The sequence below is a fragment of the Pan troglodytes genome, chromosome 8 (assembly GCF_028858775.2).
Source record: "Pan troglodytes isolate AG18354 chromosome 8, NHGRI_mPanTro3-v2.0_pri, whole genome shotgun sequence".
Lineage (NCBI taxonomy): Eukaryota > Metazoa > Chordata > Mammalia > Primates > Hominidae > Pan > Pan troglodytes.
In genome coordinates, this window is record NC_072406.2 from 106,485,001 (window position 1) to 106,501,959 (window position 16,959).

The 16,959-nt window shown below is 41.1% G+C and overlaps 1 protein-coding gene across 9 annotated transcripts in view; it reads left to right on the forward strand.

The window, feature by feature from the left end:
* Positions 1 to 16,959, forward strand: part of PLCE1 (phospholipase C epsilon 1) — a 333,932-nt gene that overhangs the window by 261,736 nt on the left and 55,237 nt on the right. For all 9 annotated transcript variants that reach the window (XM_063782032.1, XM_063782031.1, XM_063782034.1 and 6 more), the window contains 7 exons: positions 2,544 to 2,666; positions 2,758 to 2,894; positions 6,235 to 6,473; positions 9,375 to 9,436; positions 9,521 to 9,686; positions 12,663 to 12,770; positions 14,216 to 14,332. In XM_063782032.1, the coding sequence (XP_063638102.1) occupies positions 2,544 to 2,666; positions 2,758 to 2,894; positions 6,235 to 6,473; positions 9,375 to 9,436; positions 9,521 to 9,686; positions 12,663 to 12,770; positions 14,216 to 14,332 (952 nt within the window). The remainder of the gene's footprint in view (positions 1 to 2,543; positions 2,667 to 2,757; positions 2,895 to 6,234; positions 6,474 to 9,374; positions 9,437 to 9,520; positions 9,687 to 12,662; positions 12,771 to 14,215; positions 14,333 to 16,959) is intronic.

Genomic DNA, 16,959 nt, shown 5'->3' on the forward strand with positions numbered 1-16,959 from the left:
CTTGAGCCTGGGAGGTTCCGGCTGCTGTGAGCCATAATCATGCCATTGCGCTCCAGCCTAGGCAACAGAGTGAGAGCTTGTCTCAAAAAAAAAAAAAAAAAAGAAACAGAAAAGAAAAAGAAAGAAAAAAGAATCCTACAGTAAATTATCTTTTAAATAAAAATTCTTTCACAATGTGAGCAATGAACTTATAATTTATGCTTTATACATTCACATTCTACAGTGGGTGAGCATGGGTCAAGGTTATATGGGAATTCTTTGTACCACTCTTGCAACTTTTATGTAAATTTAGATTCATAACAAAACTAAAAGTTACAAAAATCAGAATCCTGTTTATTATACTTTCAGCCTGTGTAGTATCCTGGGTAAACAGCAAGGAACCTGGATTAAATGGCATTTCCCGTTTATTTCAATCATTCATGAGCAGGAAAAGAAAGGACGAAGTAAGGGAGGCAAATATTTTAAAAAGAGAAATTAACATGCCAGATGCAAGATCAGAAGGCCAACCCCAGGAGGACAGGGATCAGCACCCACTCAAGTGTTTTAAAACAGAAAGAAAACACAAGACAGGAGGAAAAATCAGCTTGAATGCTATTAAGGGAGAAAGCTAGACTGAATCCTAAGTCTGGTAGTGGAAAGAGTGGACAAACAGAGTTTCCTAGAATCAAAGGGAGATGGGTTCCTACAGACAGTAGCTGGATCTGCAACCAGAAAGAAGCAAGACAGGAAATTTACTTCTTTAGCTGCAAATGATGAAGTCACCTTTTTCCTCTTCCTGCACCTCTACCCTATGTTTCCTGCACTACACTGGGGATCGACAACCTACAACCTATGACTACAAAATGCTAAAAAGCTATCAATTTGTAGTGCTCTTTCATTGCTGAAGGTGACCTTCAAATGTCAGCACAAATTAATTTTCCATGAGTGAACATTGTTAGCAGGGTTGAGAGTCACTTCAACAAACTATATATTTTATATTTATAGTCTTAAATATATAGTTTTTAGATTATATATTTAATATACATAAAATAGACTTCATGATATTCTCTATACTTTCGTATATATTTGAAATATTTCAAAAAAAACTTTTAAAATCCAAGACAAAAAAAAAATAGGTCCTCTAGAACTAGAAATACCATTTGACCCAGCCATCCCATTACTGGGCATATACCCAAAGGATTATAAATCATGCTGCTATAAAGACACATGTACATGTATGTTTATTGCGGCACTATTCACAATAGCAAAGACTTGGAACCAACCCAAATGTCCATCAATGATAGACTGGATTAAGAAAATGTGACACATAGACACCATGGAATACTATGCAGCCATAAAAAAGGATGAGCTTCATGTCCTTTGTGGGGACATAGATGAAGCTGGAAACCATCATTCTCAGCAAACTATCCCAAGGACAGAAAACCAAACACCGCGTGTTCTCACTCATAGGTAGGAATTGAACAATGAGAACACTTGGACACAGGGCGGGGAGTATCACACACCAGGGCCTGTTGTGGGGTGGAGGGAGGAGGGAGGGATAGCATTAGGAGATATACTTAATGTAAAGGACGAGTTAATGGGTGCAGCATACCAACATGGCACATGTATACATATGTAACAAACCTGTACATTGTGCACATGTACCCTAGAACTTAAAGTATAATTTAAAAAATAGATCCTGTTCATTAATTTGACTACAAACCATAATCAAAACATCTCTCATACCATTGTGTCAGGAAATCAGTATAGAAAATAAAAAATGTTGTGAAACAGTAAGTCTGTTCTGAGTTGACTGATATTTCTACATTGAATAGATGCAGCCTTGGAAGGTGCAAATATAATCCTAGTCAAAGCTGGCTTTTTTCCATTCTTTTTTAAATTTTCTAAAATTAGAGACAGTGCCTCACTATGTTGGCCAGGCTGGTTTCGAACACCTGGGGTCAAGCAATCTTCCCACCTCAGCCTTCCAAATTGCTGAGATTATAAGCATGAGCCACCGCACCCAGCCCTTTCCATTCTTAACATTTTTCCGGTTCACATTTTCCATTAATATTTAAAAGCTCTTCTCTGTTTTCATCTAAGGACTGGTTAAGAAAGGAATCGGACAATACACTCAAAGGTTTCTTCTTAAATGTAATTCCATAACTTAGAATATAGAAAAGAACGTGCATTATTTCCCATAGATTAAGAGTGAGTAATTTGGGGCTCTTTTAAAAAGACATCTTCAGAAACACTGAGTTATTTTGCCCATTGATCTGCAATTTCAAAGAACTGATTTGATTAATAGAGGAATATTAACCTCAGCCCTGGGCCCTTATTAAATAGACTAGAAACATGTTTTCTTTTTCACATAGAACATGTTTTATTTCCTCTGATACAATATAGGTTAAGAGATGTGAAAAGAGAGTACTGGAAAATAGCTTCAATCTTAAATAACTTGCACTCATCCTTTTGCTCATATTGCTAATTGGAGCAAGTCTGGTGGGACAGAATCACAACAGTGGCCTGCCCTTGTGCCCATGAAGGCCTTGTCTTTGTTGCAGTGCTTGGAGCAGTAGTAGCTGGCACGGGCGGATCAAAGGCGGCATGAAGGGATTTCAGAGCTTCATGGTTTCAGATAGCAACATGAGTTTTGTTGAATTTGTTGAGCTGTTCAAATCGTTCAGGTACAGTCTTATGTTTCCTTCTTATTCTTTCTCAGGCCCCCCCATTTCTATAAAGATACTCAATGAGAGGTGTTTTCCATTCCTCATTCAGTGTCAGGAGCCGCAAGGACCTGAAGGATCTGTTTGATGTCTATGCAGTGCCCTGCAACCGATCTGGCTCTGAGTCAGCCCCACTCTACACCAACCTGACAATTGATGAAAACACCAGCGATCTTCAGCCTGACCTAGGTTTGTTGAACATTTTAGGATTTCCCTTTGGGATCAATCTGTCTAAAACTTAAGGTCAGAGGTCCAGTCACACAAACTCTGAGCCTGTCCCACATAGTGTGCTATTACTGCTGTGTAGGGAAACACTTAAGAGAATTTTTTTTTTTTTTTTGAGATGCAGTCTCACTCTGTTGCCCAGGCTGGAGTGCAGTGGTGCAATCTCAGCTCACTGCTACCTCCACCTCCCGGGTTCAATTGATTCTCCTGCCTCAGCCTCCTGAGTAGCTGGGACTACCGGCATGTGCCACCATGCCTGGCTAATTTTTTGTATTTTTAATAAAGACAAGGGTTTCACCATGTTAGCCAGAATGGTCTCGATCTCCTGACCTCGTGATCTGCCACCTCAGCCTCCCAAAGTGCTGAGTTTACAGGCATGAGCCACCGCACCCGGCCAACACTTAGAGAATTATTTTAAGGTGTCATCTGGTGTTGCGGGAGCAGGTGCTACTGGCATTTTGAGCAAAGAAATTCATCATTGTGTGGTTCTGCGCATGTATTTATTTAACCAATAAAGCCCTCCAGTCATTCTGACAACCAAAAACCCTTTCCCGACTGTATTAGTCCATTTTCATGCTGCTGCTGAAGACATACCCAAGACTAGGTAATTTATAAGGAAAAAGAGGTTTAAGGGGCTCACAGTTCCACCTGGCTGGGGAGGCCTCACAATCATGGAAGAAGATGAAAGGCATGTCTCACATGGCAGCAGACAAGAGAACTTGTGCAGGAAAAACTCCCCTTTATAAAACCATCAGATCTCATGAGACTTATTCACTGTCATGAGAACATTTTCACATGGGAAAGACCTGCCCCCATGATTCAACTACCTCCCACCAGGTCCCTTCCACAACATGGAATTGTGGGAGCTACAATTCAAGATGAAATTTGGGTGGGGACACAGCCAAACCATATCACTGACCATTTCCAAATGTCTGCTAGGTATGTGGTGTGTGTCACAGTGGAGAACCCCCAGTCTCTTCCCTACTACAGACAGTTGTGTGTTCAATCACAGGGCAGTAGTCTCCTGCCCTTTGACAAGCAGAGTCTTTAGTGCCTTCCACAGGGTACTTCTGTCTGAATGATTGTCCAGGATATATTTCCTACTGTATAAACAAGAATGTCTCATTCTTCTATCTCACTCACCACCACCACCATTACTATCACCACCCATGCATTTTCTGACCACTTATGCATTTCCAGCCTATCATTTTCCTCTTCTGTTCTTCCTGGAAACTATAAACACAAATAGCAAAACAAAAACCTTTCCTCTTTTATGCAGTTGCTTCATAATTATTTATAAGTTTATGTTGTCCTTGAGCTAAGACTATTAAGTATTGTTCAACTTTAGTCATAAAATCTCCATAACCATGGATTAGTCAAGTAGTTACATTTTTCAAAAATTATTGGACTTTATTTTTTGTTTTATTATATTTTATTATTTTATTATTTATCATGATTTTCATGTATTTTTTATTTTTGTTTTATTTTAAAATATTGTTATTTTAAAATAATGTAATTTTTTGTAGAGACAGGGTCTTGCTCTGTTGACCAGGCTGCTCTCAAACTCCCAGCCTCAAGCAATCCTCCTGCCTCAGCTTCCCAAAGTGCAGGGATCTTAGGCATGAGCCTCCATGCCCAGCTTAGACTTTATTTTTAGAGCAATTTTAGGTTTATGGAAAAATGAGTGGAAAGTACAGAGTTCCAATATACTCTCTTCTACTCTCCCACACAGACTTTCTTCTGTTAGTAATATCTGGCATTAGTGTAGTACATTTGTTACAATTGAGTTAATATTGATATATTATGATGAACTGAAGTCCATAGTTAACGTTAGGATTCACTCTTTGTGTTGTGCATTCTATGGGTTTTGACAAATGTGTAATGACATGTATCCACCTTTACAGTATCATACAGGACAGTTTCACTGCCCTGAAAGTTCCTTATGCTTCATTTTTCCATCCCCCCCGCGACCTCCCTCCAAATCCCTGGCAGCCACTGCTCTTTTTATTATCTCCATAGTTTTGCCTTTTCCAGAATGTCATATAGTTGGAATCACACAGTACATAGCATTTTCAGACTGGCGTCTTTCACTTAGCAATATGCATTTAAGTTTCCTTCCTCCGTGGCTTTTTGCAGCTTGGTAGCCCATTTCTTTTTACCCTGGGTAACATTCCATTTTGCGGAGGTACTACAGTTTGTTTATCCATTCACCTACTGAAGTATATCTTGGTTGCTTCCAAGCTTTAGCAATTATGAATAAAGCTGCTATAAACATTTGTATTCAGGTTTTTGTGTGGGCATAAGTTTTTCCATCATTTGGGTAAATACCTAAGAGTGCAATTGCTGGATCATATGGTAAGCCTATGTTTAGCTCCATAAGAAACTGCCAGACTGTCTTCCAAAGTGGCTAAAATTAAAATGGCCATACCAAAGTTGGTGTGAATGTGAAGCAATTGGAACATTGCAGGTGGGAATGTAAAATGGTACAACCACTTTGGAAGACAGTGTGGCAGTTTCTTACTAAGCTAAACATATTCTTTCCATGTGACCAGCAATTACAGTACTTGGTATTTACCCAAATGAATTGAAAAATTTATATTCACATAAAAATCTGTACACAAATGCTTATATTAAACAGTAAAACTGTAATTTTAAGGGTATATCTTCAATCTCTACAAACAAAAATGTGCAAGTAGTTACTCCCTAAAACCAAAGCCTGAATTTCGCCTAAGTCCCCAGCTGAACCTACATTTAGTTGCCATGTAATACCACATGGGATATCAAGATCATCAACCTAGCTCTGTCTTCTTTTCCTTTTTTTTTTTTTTTTTTTGAGACAGACTCTCTGTTGCCCAGGCTAGAGTGCAGTGGCGTAATCTCGGCTCACTGCAACCACCGCCTCCTGGGTTCAAGCAATTCTTATGCCTCAGCCTCCCGAGTGGCTGGGACTACAGGTGCACACCACCATGCCTGGCTAATTTTTGTATTTCTAGTAGAGACGGGGATTCACCATGTTGGCCAGGCTGGTCTTGAGCTCCAGACCTCAGGTGATGCACCTGCCTCAGCCTCCCAAAGTGCTAGGATTACAGTCATGAGCCACCGTGCTCAGCCTTTATTTATTCATTGATTTGTTTTTTATTCCTATCACTATGTGAAGCCAGAAATAAACACTTCTTTGATGGCTTGTTTAGGTACATTAGTAAAGAGCTTCTCCATTTTAATAACTCCACACCATTATCTCCAAAATGAACTTTGCAAAAGATGCTGGCTATCTTGTCCATGTACTGTGGTGATTCTGTTTCAGATCTGTTGACCAGAAATGTCTCGGATTTGGGGTTGTTCATTAAGAGTAAACAGCAGCTATCGGACAACCAGAGGCAGATATCTGATGCCATTGCTGCTGCAAGCATTGTGACAAATGGCACTGGGATTGAGAGCACATCTCTGGGCATTTTTGGGGTGGGCATACTTCAGCTCAACGATTTCCTCGTGAATTGCCAAGGAGAACACTGCACTTATGATGAAATCCTCAGCATCATCCAGGTTTGTGCCTGTTTTGTGTGTGCATGTGTGTGTGATGCCTCTGGCTATTCTAATAATTTGCTGCTAAATGTTTATTCTTTCTATACTTCTTTCCAAAGCCTTTAAATCTGGGACAGATATACAGTTTTGTGGTTTTTTTTGTTTTTTTTTGGGTGTTTTTGAGATGGAGTCTTACGCTGTGGCCAGGCTGGAGTGCAGTGGTGCGATCTCGGCTCACTACAACCTCCGCCTCCCAGGTTCAAACGATTCTCCTGCCTCAGCCTCCTGAGTAGCTGGGACTACAGGTGTGCACCACCACGCCCAGCTAATTTTTGTATTTTTAGTAGAGATGGGGTTTCACCATGTTGGCCAGGATGGTCTCAATCTCGTGACCTCATGATCTGCCCACCTTGGCCTCCCAAAGTGCTGGGATTACAGGCGTGAGCCACTGCGCCCGACCTTGTTTTGTTTTTTTAACAAAATACCAAGTATGTTTTTTAACAAAATACCAAGTATGGGCTGGGCGTGGTGGTTCACGCCTGTAATCCCAGCACTCTGGGAGGCTGAGGCCAGTGGATCACCTGAGATCAGGAGTTCAAGACCAGCCTGGCCAACATGGTGAAACTGCATCTCCACTAAAAATACAAAAATTAGCCAGGTGTGGTGGTGCGTGCCTGTAATCCCAGCTACCTGGGAGAGTGGAGCAGGAGAATCACTGGAACACGGGAGGCAGAGACTGCAGTGAGCTGAGATCACACCACTGCACTCCAGCCTCGGCAACAGAGCAAGACGCCATCTCAAAAAAAAAAAAAAAAAGAAAAAGAAAAATCAGCCAGGCATGGTGGTCCACGCCTATAATCCCAGCTACCTGGGAGGCTGAGACACGAGAATCGCTTGAGCCCAGGAGTCACAGAGGTTGCAGTGAGCTAAGATCACACCACCGCACACCAGTCTGGGTAACAGAGCGAAACCCTGTCTCAAAAAAACAAACAAAAAACAAGTATGTAAGTGTTCTTTAACATATTATTAGTGTATTATTACATAATATGTTTTTCTTTAACATATTATATGTTCTTCTTTAACATTATTAGTGTAATAATATTAACATATTATTAGTGTATTATTACATATTAATGTAGGTCCCAGGCTTTCTCTAACTCAGTAACTATTATAAGGAGTCGGTACATAATTTTTCCTTGTTATTCTAGAACATGCAACAGATTTAGTCTAGGTTTTCAACCTCATTAGTCATTAAATGAACATGTACTAGTTCCTACTATGCTGGCTCAGTTTTAGGAGGTGGGAATATAGCAGAGAATAAGATAAAAGTTCTGGTCCTCAATGCAGCTTACATTCTAGAAGGTGAGGCAGACAACAAAGATACGATGTAATTTCAGGTAATAATGGGGTAGGGGAAAAACTGAGTCAAGTAAAGGAATGGAATGATACAGGAGGTGGGCTGAGGAGAGTAAGCAAAGGCCACTTGGAAGAGGTGGCATTTGGACTGAGCCCTAAGTCAATAACCATTTTGACGGTCTCAGGAAAGAGCATTCCCCACAGGGAGCCACAAGGTCAAAGACCAAGACAGCAGCAAGCTGGGGGTTTATGAGGAACCACAAAAAGCTGGTGTACTGTGAGCTGCACAAGCCAGGCAGAGAATGGCAGGCATGGTGTCAGACAGATGTGCAAGGGCCCAATCATCCGGGCCTTTTAGAGCATGATAAGGAGGTTGGCTTTAGTCCATGTGAAATGGGATACCACTGAAATTTTTGAGCAAGGGAGTAACATGATTTGATTTTTTTTTTTTTTTTTTTTTGAGACAGAGTCTTGCTCTGTCACCCAGGCTGGAGGGCAGTGGCGCGATCTTTGTTCACTGCAACCTCCGCCTCCCAGGTTCAAGCAATTCTCCTGCCTCAGCCTCCCAAGTAGCTGGGATTACAGGCACACAGCACCATGCCCAGCTAATTTTTGTATTTTTACTAGAGATGGGGTTTCACCATGTTGGCCAGGCTGGTCTCAAACTCCTGACCTCGTGATCCACCCACCTCAGCCTCCCAAAGTGCTAGGATTACAGGCGTGAGCCACCGTGCCTGGCTGATTTATTTTTTATGAGATTACTCTGAGCCACGCATGGTGGCACAAACCTGTAGTCCCAGCTACTCAGGAAGCTGAGGCAGAAGGATTGCCTGAGCCCAGAAGTTTGAGGCCAGGCTGGGCAATATAGTAAGACCCTGTCTCTAAAACAAAATTTTAAGTGGTTACTCTGGCCCCATTGTAAACTGTGTGGGTGAAGGAACAGACGCAGAGAGACTGCTTAGGAAGCTATCATAGTAACCAGCAATAGCTGGTGAAGGTTTACACTACAGGGTGTCAGCAGAGAGGAGCGGTGTGGCTCCATGCAACAAATGAGTCTAGGTTTCAACCTCCCTTATCACCTGACTGGGTATCAGTGTATTAGTTGTCCAGCAGTTGGATTTGATCACTGAAAATGCTAAAATTGTGAGATTACTATCACACTGTTGAGTGCTCATTATGATTTTACTAAATACAGGCATGGCACTAAGTGCTCTATGTGAATCATCTCAGTTCACCTCTCACCAACTTTATGGTAGCTGCTATTATTATCCCCATTTTCACCTGGATAAACTGATACACTTTGTTTTCATAGAAATCAGCCTTCTTTTCTCATTCTCTCCTTTTTTCTATTAAATAAATATGCTTAATATAATAAACTCACATATAATAAATGTTTTCTTTTGGACTAAAAACTACTTCTTACCACTACGTTACTAAATTAGTTCAAATATTTGGTTTAGATGTTTCCTGATGAAAACAGAACAGCTTTAAAAAATGATGTAGTGGTTTCTTTCCCCCTCTTAGTTTCCTTAACCTAAATAACACTTTTTTTTTAATCCCTTGCAGAAGTTCGAGCCTAGCATCAGTATGTGTCATCAGGGACTAATGTCATTTGAAGGGTTTGCCAGGTAACTTTTAAAATATCTTTTGCCCATCTTTTAAGAGTAGATGCATTTTTCCCATGCAGTCTTAAGAAAATTTGTTTCACCTAGGTTTCTGATGGATAAAGAAAATTTTGCCTCAAAAAATGATGAGTCACAGGAGAACATTAAAGAACTGCAGCTACCCCTCTCATACTATTACATCGAATCTTCGCACAATACCTACCTCACGGGCCATCAGCTCAAAGGAGAATCCTCGGTAGAACTCTACAGCCAGGTACAGGGAATGCCACTTGGAATGTGGTTTTTATTAAACCTAATTATTTATGTAACCCCCAAAGTCAAAAAAACCTGACCCCAGACTCCTTTGAAGAGCTTATAGAGTAAGCTATTACATGTCAAATGTGAGGAACCATGATGTGTGGGAAAACTGGCTATACTACAGCAGTCGTTTTCTTTACTTCTTTTGTTTTGTTTTCCCCCATCTATACTTAACCTTTATTCTAGGCCAAAATGAAAGTGTTTGTTTGAGACTCATAGCTTTTAGATCCTAGTTAGTCTGACCTACTCCCACTAAAATTAGATTTTCCCATGGGAAAATTATCTAATCGTTTCTCTAACTGCTAAATAATATATTGTAGTGGGAAAGCATAGTAGAAAATGCAACTTCCTATGTACTTATTCCCAAAATATTGTTTGTTTTGCTTTTCAGTTTGTTAAATAATCAATCTATCCCTATGGTAACCAAAAAAAAAAAATGCAGAAAAAAATCTACACAGACTGTAGGCACTGTCCCTACACATTAAATTCATCAGAATGTTCTTTGAAACTCAGTAGGTTCTCTAGACTAGAAAAAGTACATCCTTTTGACCTAAACATCCAACTTGCAATGATCTGCGTGTCCATTGCCTCTCTGCTGGATGGTCTGCAGCTTCCTCATCTATTCTGCCTTTTTTCTTAACTCTTTCAAGAAGGGTCAATTCGGTTGGAGCCAGGCAGGGAATATAAGTGTGTCATTGTGTGCACACGTGGGTCCAGGTTTGAAAACTACAGGTGTATTGTTTACATAACCCCAGCACCAGTGAGGTTTCTTTGTTCTCCAGATTAGTCCAGATATTCCTCAAAGCATGGGGCAATTTTTTGTCCCAAAGCTTGCTTAGCGGGAATATGTATTTTAAACTCTATTATCTAAGGAAACTTTATTATGAATGAAGATGTGTTCTTAGAGTAGTGATTTTCAAAATAGAAGTTCTGTCATGGAGCCTCAGCCCCCCACACTGAGATGAGGAAGCCAGAGAGTAGGAGGGGTGCCATACGCTGCCCCATTTCAGGTAATGTACTACTCCTCTACACACTTTACATACTGGCCCTCCCTTCGCACACAGAATGCCAAAGTTAAAAGAAGTTTGAAATCCATTATTCTATAGGAATGAAATTAAATATACATATAAATACAGATACTTATATATATTTCGTATACACATATGTAGGTATATACATATACATGCGTGTACATATATGTGTAAGTGCATATATACATATCTATGTATATTTATGTACTTGTGTGTATCCACATTTATCCCAGGAAAATAAACAAGGACCAGTGTCCTGGCTTTAATTTCTATTTCATTCCTCTGTTTGACTTCAAACACTTTTTAAACCTCTTAACATCACACCCCAAGGAGAGACTATCACAGCTTTTGAATAAGGCACAAGAACCCCTCAAATAGACTCATAGATGTGATTAAACCTAGTGTGCAGGTAGATCCCTCTTACTTCATTTCTAACCCCTCTCCACTCTTCCTTAGCCCTTCCTAATTACCTCTTAACATTACTCCATGGGGCAAATGGGAAGTGAGAATAAGCCCTGTTCTTCTCATCTAGAATTTCCAGCCCAGGTTTTCCTCTTCTAGCCATATGTGGAGATCTAAGGTTACACAGACTTTGGTGAAGACCTTTAGTCCTTCAATGCTGAAAAGCCATCTCATCTGTTGCCAGTTGCTGAACATTACTCCTGGTCTGGCAGGGGCACCACAGAGATAAGCAGCTTGGTGTTCCAGCCACCATTTTACATAGCAATTTCCAGCCCAAGGCACTGCACCTCTAGATACTCTAGCTGCTGAAAGAAGCAGATAGCCTTGAGATTCTAGGCCACTGACTATGCTGTAAAATAGGAAGAATATAGCACTTATCCCATATAAAAGTGTTAAAATGAGAATCATTCCACTATCTGAGCTTAGTTGCAGAAACTCTAGTGGCCACTAAGCCCCAGTAATGGATTGCTGTCACACAGAAATAGTTATGTGCATTCTAAAATCAGTGGGTAGGCACATTTACAGATGTATCAATTTCTTGGCTTGGGTCACTATTCCAGTATGTAATAATTTTTTAAGATGATGTACAGATCTATGGAGGAAGAGGTTGCTTCAAGCAAACTTTATAGAGTTGCAACCCAAGCACATGTATTGAGCTCTGCTTCCCACTTCAGATCCAGGATAACAAATAGGTATCAGCTCATCTGATTCTTTGGTAGTGTTTTCTGGAGCACTTTAATAAAGAGGTTATGAGCTAACATATTAAAGCTTAAAGGACAAGTGTGCCTAGCTTGATTACTGATGTCCGCTGTGGGTATGGGAGAAAGGAACCATTTATGGATTATTTGCCATCCCTGCTCTAGTTGCTATTCTGGAATTAGATAGCCAGGCAAATCCTTGATAACTCTGCTTCTACTCTTCTTACATGTTATGCATTCACAGCAAAGATGTTTAATCGTGGCTTAATTTGGGTCTTAATGGAAGTGATTTTATCCTGATTGGCTTGCTGTAAATGTTTAGCCAGTTCATTAAGGACTCAGTGGCCTTATTTTCTCTGGGCTGTGGCATCAGCATTTTCACCTCCATTGATGTCTACCCAGATAGAGAGCACTTGCCTGGCTCTCTAATTTGAAGATGTGCCCTTTCAAGGGGCCAAAGTTGCTAGGAAAATGGCCATATGGTTTTGCTATCAAATTTTACTTTCCTTTAATATTCAGCTCTGGTAAACACTCTTTCTACCTTAATCTGTTCCCTTCCTTCCCCACTCCAGATTAATTGTGGCCTTTGGCAAAAATGCCATGTTTGTTTTAGACCATTTGCCCTTCTGCTTTAGTCCTGAGTGTGAGCACTGCCTGATATGTAGAACTACATGCTGGGTTTAGTTCGAGGCTTTATCTCCAGGTGCTCACCTGGGGTGGATTCGCTCATTGATCACACAGGTCCTTTTGCAAGGCTGTCGAAGTGTAGAATTGGACTGCTGGGACGGAGACGATGGGATGCCCATCATTTATCATGGACATACGCTGACAACCAAGATCCCCTTCAAGGTAATCCTTCATAACTTTCTTTAAATCAAATCACAAAGAGACATTATCTTCATTTGTCTTTTTTTTTTTTTTTTTTTTTGAGACGGGTTCTCGCTCTGTTATCCAGGCTGGAGTAGAGTGGTACCATCTTGGCTCACTGCAACCTCTGCCTCCGAGGTTCAAGAGATTCTCCTACCTCAGCCTCCCAAGTAGCTGGGATTACAAGCCCATACCATCAAGCCCAGCCAATTTTTGTATTTCCAGTAGAGATGGGGTTTCACCACGTTGGCCAGGCTGGTCTCAAACTCCTGACCTCAAGTGCTCCGCCCGCCCCTCAGCCTCCCAAAGTACCGGGATTACAGACGTGAGCCACCATGCCTGGCCTTCATTCTTCATTTAAATCAGTGACTTGACCAAATTACACCTTAGATCAAGGGTCTTTATGCTGGGTCTAAATGAAGACTTCCCAAAAGTGTTTGCTGTATCATGTGGAATGTGCACATGTTCATTTTTCTGGAGTTAATCTAGAACTCTCATTAGATTCCCCATTCAACCCAAGTTAGTAACCATTACCTTACATTAGTTAGCATGTAATAATATTGTTGCAATTTTTACGTAATATGATATATAAAGGCAAGGTCTATTTTCCTGCTATAGGAATTAATGGTCATTTGTCCTGGTGTCATGCTGACAAAGGCCAATGTCAGGAGTTAGGAGATGGTTAAATAGTTAGCATTATAATGTAATGAGCATCAGTTCCACCTGAGAAGATTGGTCACCCAGGAAGACTGATCTCACTGGATTTGTGTTTCAAATTCTGGGTAGCTTATTAGTTGAGTTATGCAATTACTACCTTCATTCAGAGGGTCTTAGGCTATGTAACATAATTTTTCTCTGAACTGTGGCCAGGTTGTGAAGGAATATTCTTTTTATTTTACATGTAGAAATAGTGGCTAAAATGCATTTTCTCCTCAACTTGGTTTCCTATTTAGCATTCCTAAAACTCCTGTATGCCATCTTGGCATGGGCATGAGTTGATAACTGTGTTTACATATACACATAAATATATGTGACATATGTCTTATTGCCTCAAATAAATTATAAACTCTTTATAAGCAAGAAAGTATTTTATGCTTAATTATGTTTGCTGCTATAACTAGGACAGTGTCTTTTACCTGCAATATACTCTATATATGTATACAGAGAGAGTATATGTATATAAATAGATTTGTTAAATTCAATATGATAGTTGTTCCTTATAGTATGTAAACAATACTCACTATAAAGTTTAATGTCTTTCTACAAAATGGCCTTATCCTCATGCTTCATTTGAAAATACGAAAACCATCTTTGGCCAGAGTCTGCTGCATGTAACAATTGAGATGCTTTCTGTGGCTATAACTACCCTGCCTTCTGACCACCTTGACAGATATCTGGACTCTAATGAGCTGTTTTGGCTCTCATAGGAAGTGGTCGAAGCCATTGATCGCAGTGCCTTCATCAACTCTGACCTGCCAATCATCATATCGATTGAGAACCACTGTTCATTGCCTCAGCAACGAAAAATGGCAGAAATTTTCAAGGTGAGCTCTCAACAAAAAGGCAGGATGGTATGTTGGCCCTTGTCTTGCAATTGTCATTGGGTTGTTTTGTTTTGTTTTGTTTTTTGAGACAGAGTCTCGCTCTCTCACCCAGGCTGGAGTGCAGTGGCACAGTCTTGGCTCACTGCAACCTCTGCCTCTGAGGTTCAAGTGATTGTCCTGCCTCAGCCTCCTGAGTAGCTGGGATTACCAGCATGCGCCCCCATCCCTGGCTAATTTTTGTATTTTTAGTAGAGACGAGGTTTCGCCATGATGGCCAGGCTGCTCTGGAACTCCTGGCTTCAAGTGATCCACCCGTCTCAGCCTCCCAAAGTGCTAGGATTATAGGCGTGAGACACTGCACCCAGCTGTCATTAGGTTTAAATGAGGCCTTTGTGGACTATGCTGCAATTAGACCTTGGCTGTGAAGCATATACAGTTAGGGTCCCACAAACCTCAGAAATTGGGCTGTTCTCAGAGCCTGGGCCCTCTCTGGGATGCTCCCTATTTTCAGCTGGAGTGATATAAGTATTGCTCTCTGGTCTCCTTACCCTTTCCAGAAAGCCTTAGGAGATTAGGATAGACCAACTCTCCAACACTTCTGGTACCACAAGTCAGGGATGCCAGGATGTCATCTGTCAGTTGTATGTGGAAAAGCTGAAAATATCTCAGGGCAAGTAAGTCAAATCTCATAGGAGAAGATCATCTTTTTTTTTTTTTTTTTTTTTTTTTTTTTTGAGATGGAGTCTCGCTCTGTCACCCAGGCTGGAGTGCAGTGGTGCAATCTCTGCTCACTGCAAGCTCTGCCTCCCAGGTTCACACCATTCTCCTGCCTCAGCCTCCTGAGTAGCTGGGACTACAGGCGCCCACCACCACGTCTGGCTAATTTTTTGTATTTTTAGTAGAGATGGGGTTTCACCATGTTAGCCAGGATGGTCTCGATCTCCTGACCTCATGATCCACCCACCTCGGCCTCCCAGAGTGCTGGGATTACATACGTGAGGCACCGCACCCAGCCAAGAAGATCTTCTTATACCACAGTACAAAGATCCAAGTTAGCAAAGAGCTTAGACTGGTCAGAACAGTTGCTGTGTTAACAGTCAGTCCTTCCTTATATAAGGGAATGATAATGTATCAGGGGAACCTGCCCCCAATGTTTCAACGTAGGTTCTTTCTATTTTCCCTAAGTGTCAGCCAGTCTGAGATATAAAGAGAAAGAATACAAAGAGAGGAATTTTACAGCTGGGCTGCTGGGGGTGACATCACATATTGATAGGTCCACGAGGCCCACCTGAGCCACAAACCCAGCAAGTTTTATTAAGGATTTCAAAAGGGGTTTACAAACAGGGAGTAGGTCACATGCTTCAAGGGACAAAAGGCAGAGCAAGGATCACATGCTTCTGAGGAAACAGGACCAGGGCAAAATCAGAAACTCCTGATAAGGGTCTACGTTCAGTGGTGTACGTATTGTCTTGATAAACATATTAACAGAAAACAGGGTTCAAGAGCAGAGAACCGGTCTGACCTCAAATTTACCAGGGCTGGGGTTTCCCAATCCTAGTAAGCCTGAAGGTACTGCAGGAGACCAGGGCATGTCTCAGTCCTTATCTCAACTGCATAGGACAGACATTCCCAGAGCAGCTGTTTATAGACCTCCCCCCAGGAATGCAATTCTTTTCCTAGGGTCTTAATATTATATTCCTTGCTACGAAAAGAATTTAGCAATATCTCTCCTACTTGCACATCTGTTTATAGGCTCTCTGCAACAAGAAAAATATGGCTCTTTTTGCCTGACCCTGCAGGCGGTCACACCTTATGGTTGTCTTCCCTTGTTCCCTAAAATCGCTGTTATTCTGTTCATTTTCAAGGTGCACTGATTTCATATTGTCCAAACACACATGTTTTACAATCAATTTGTACAATAGTGGTCCTGAGGTGACGTACATTCTCAGCTTACAAAGATAACAGGATTAAGAGATTGAAGTAAAGACAGGCATAAGAAATTATAAAAGTATGAATTTGGGGAACTGATAAACGTCCGTGAAATCTTCACAATTTATGTTCCTCTGCCACGGCTCCAGCTGGTCCCTCCGTTCGGGATCCCTGACTTCCCACAACAATAATGCACCTAGATTTAGAAGCAGATATTCCATTATACTTCCCCCTTCCTTTAATGGTAGAGGCATTTGTGGAAATGAGGCTCTCAGTGGGAAAGAGGGGCACTGACAAAATGTCCCCAAATATTAATGCCAACAAAACTAATTAACTTTTCATATTGTCCTGGCCTAAGCTTTGATTTTTTTTTTCAATTAAAAAATAACTCAAGGCCAGGCCCAGTGGCTCACACCTGTAATCCTAGCACTTTGGGAGGCTGAGGCGGGTGGATCGCTTGAGCTCAGGAGTTCGAGACCAGCCTGGGCAACAATGGAGTTGATATAAGCATTGTGTCTGCTTTCCCTCCACCCACCTCCTTGACAGACACACATTCTGCTTTGGAGATCCATGCTCAAAATCTTTGTGAGAATTGTGTCTGTGGTTCTTTACACTATGTGGGCGCAAATTCTACCTATGTCTTTGTCCCTACTCCCTACCCCCTCCAAAGTTTTATCCTTTTGACTTGACTTCATCTG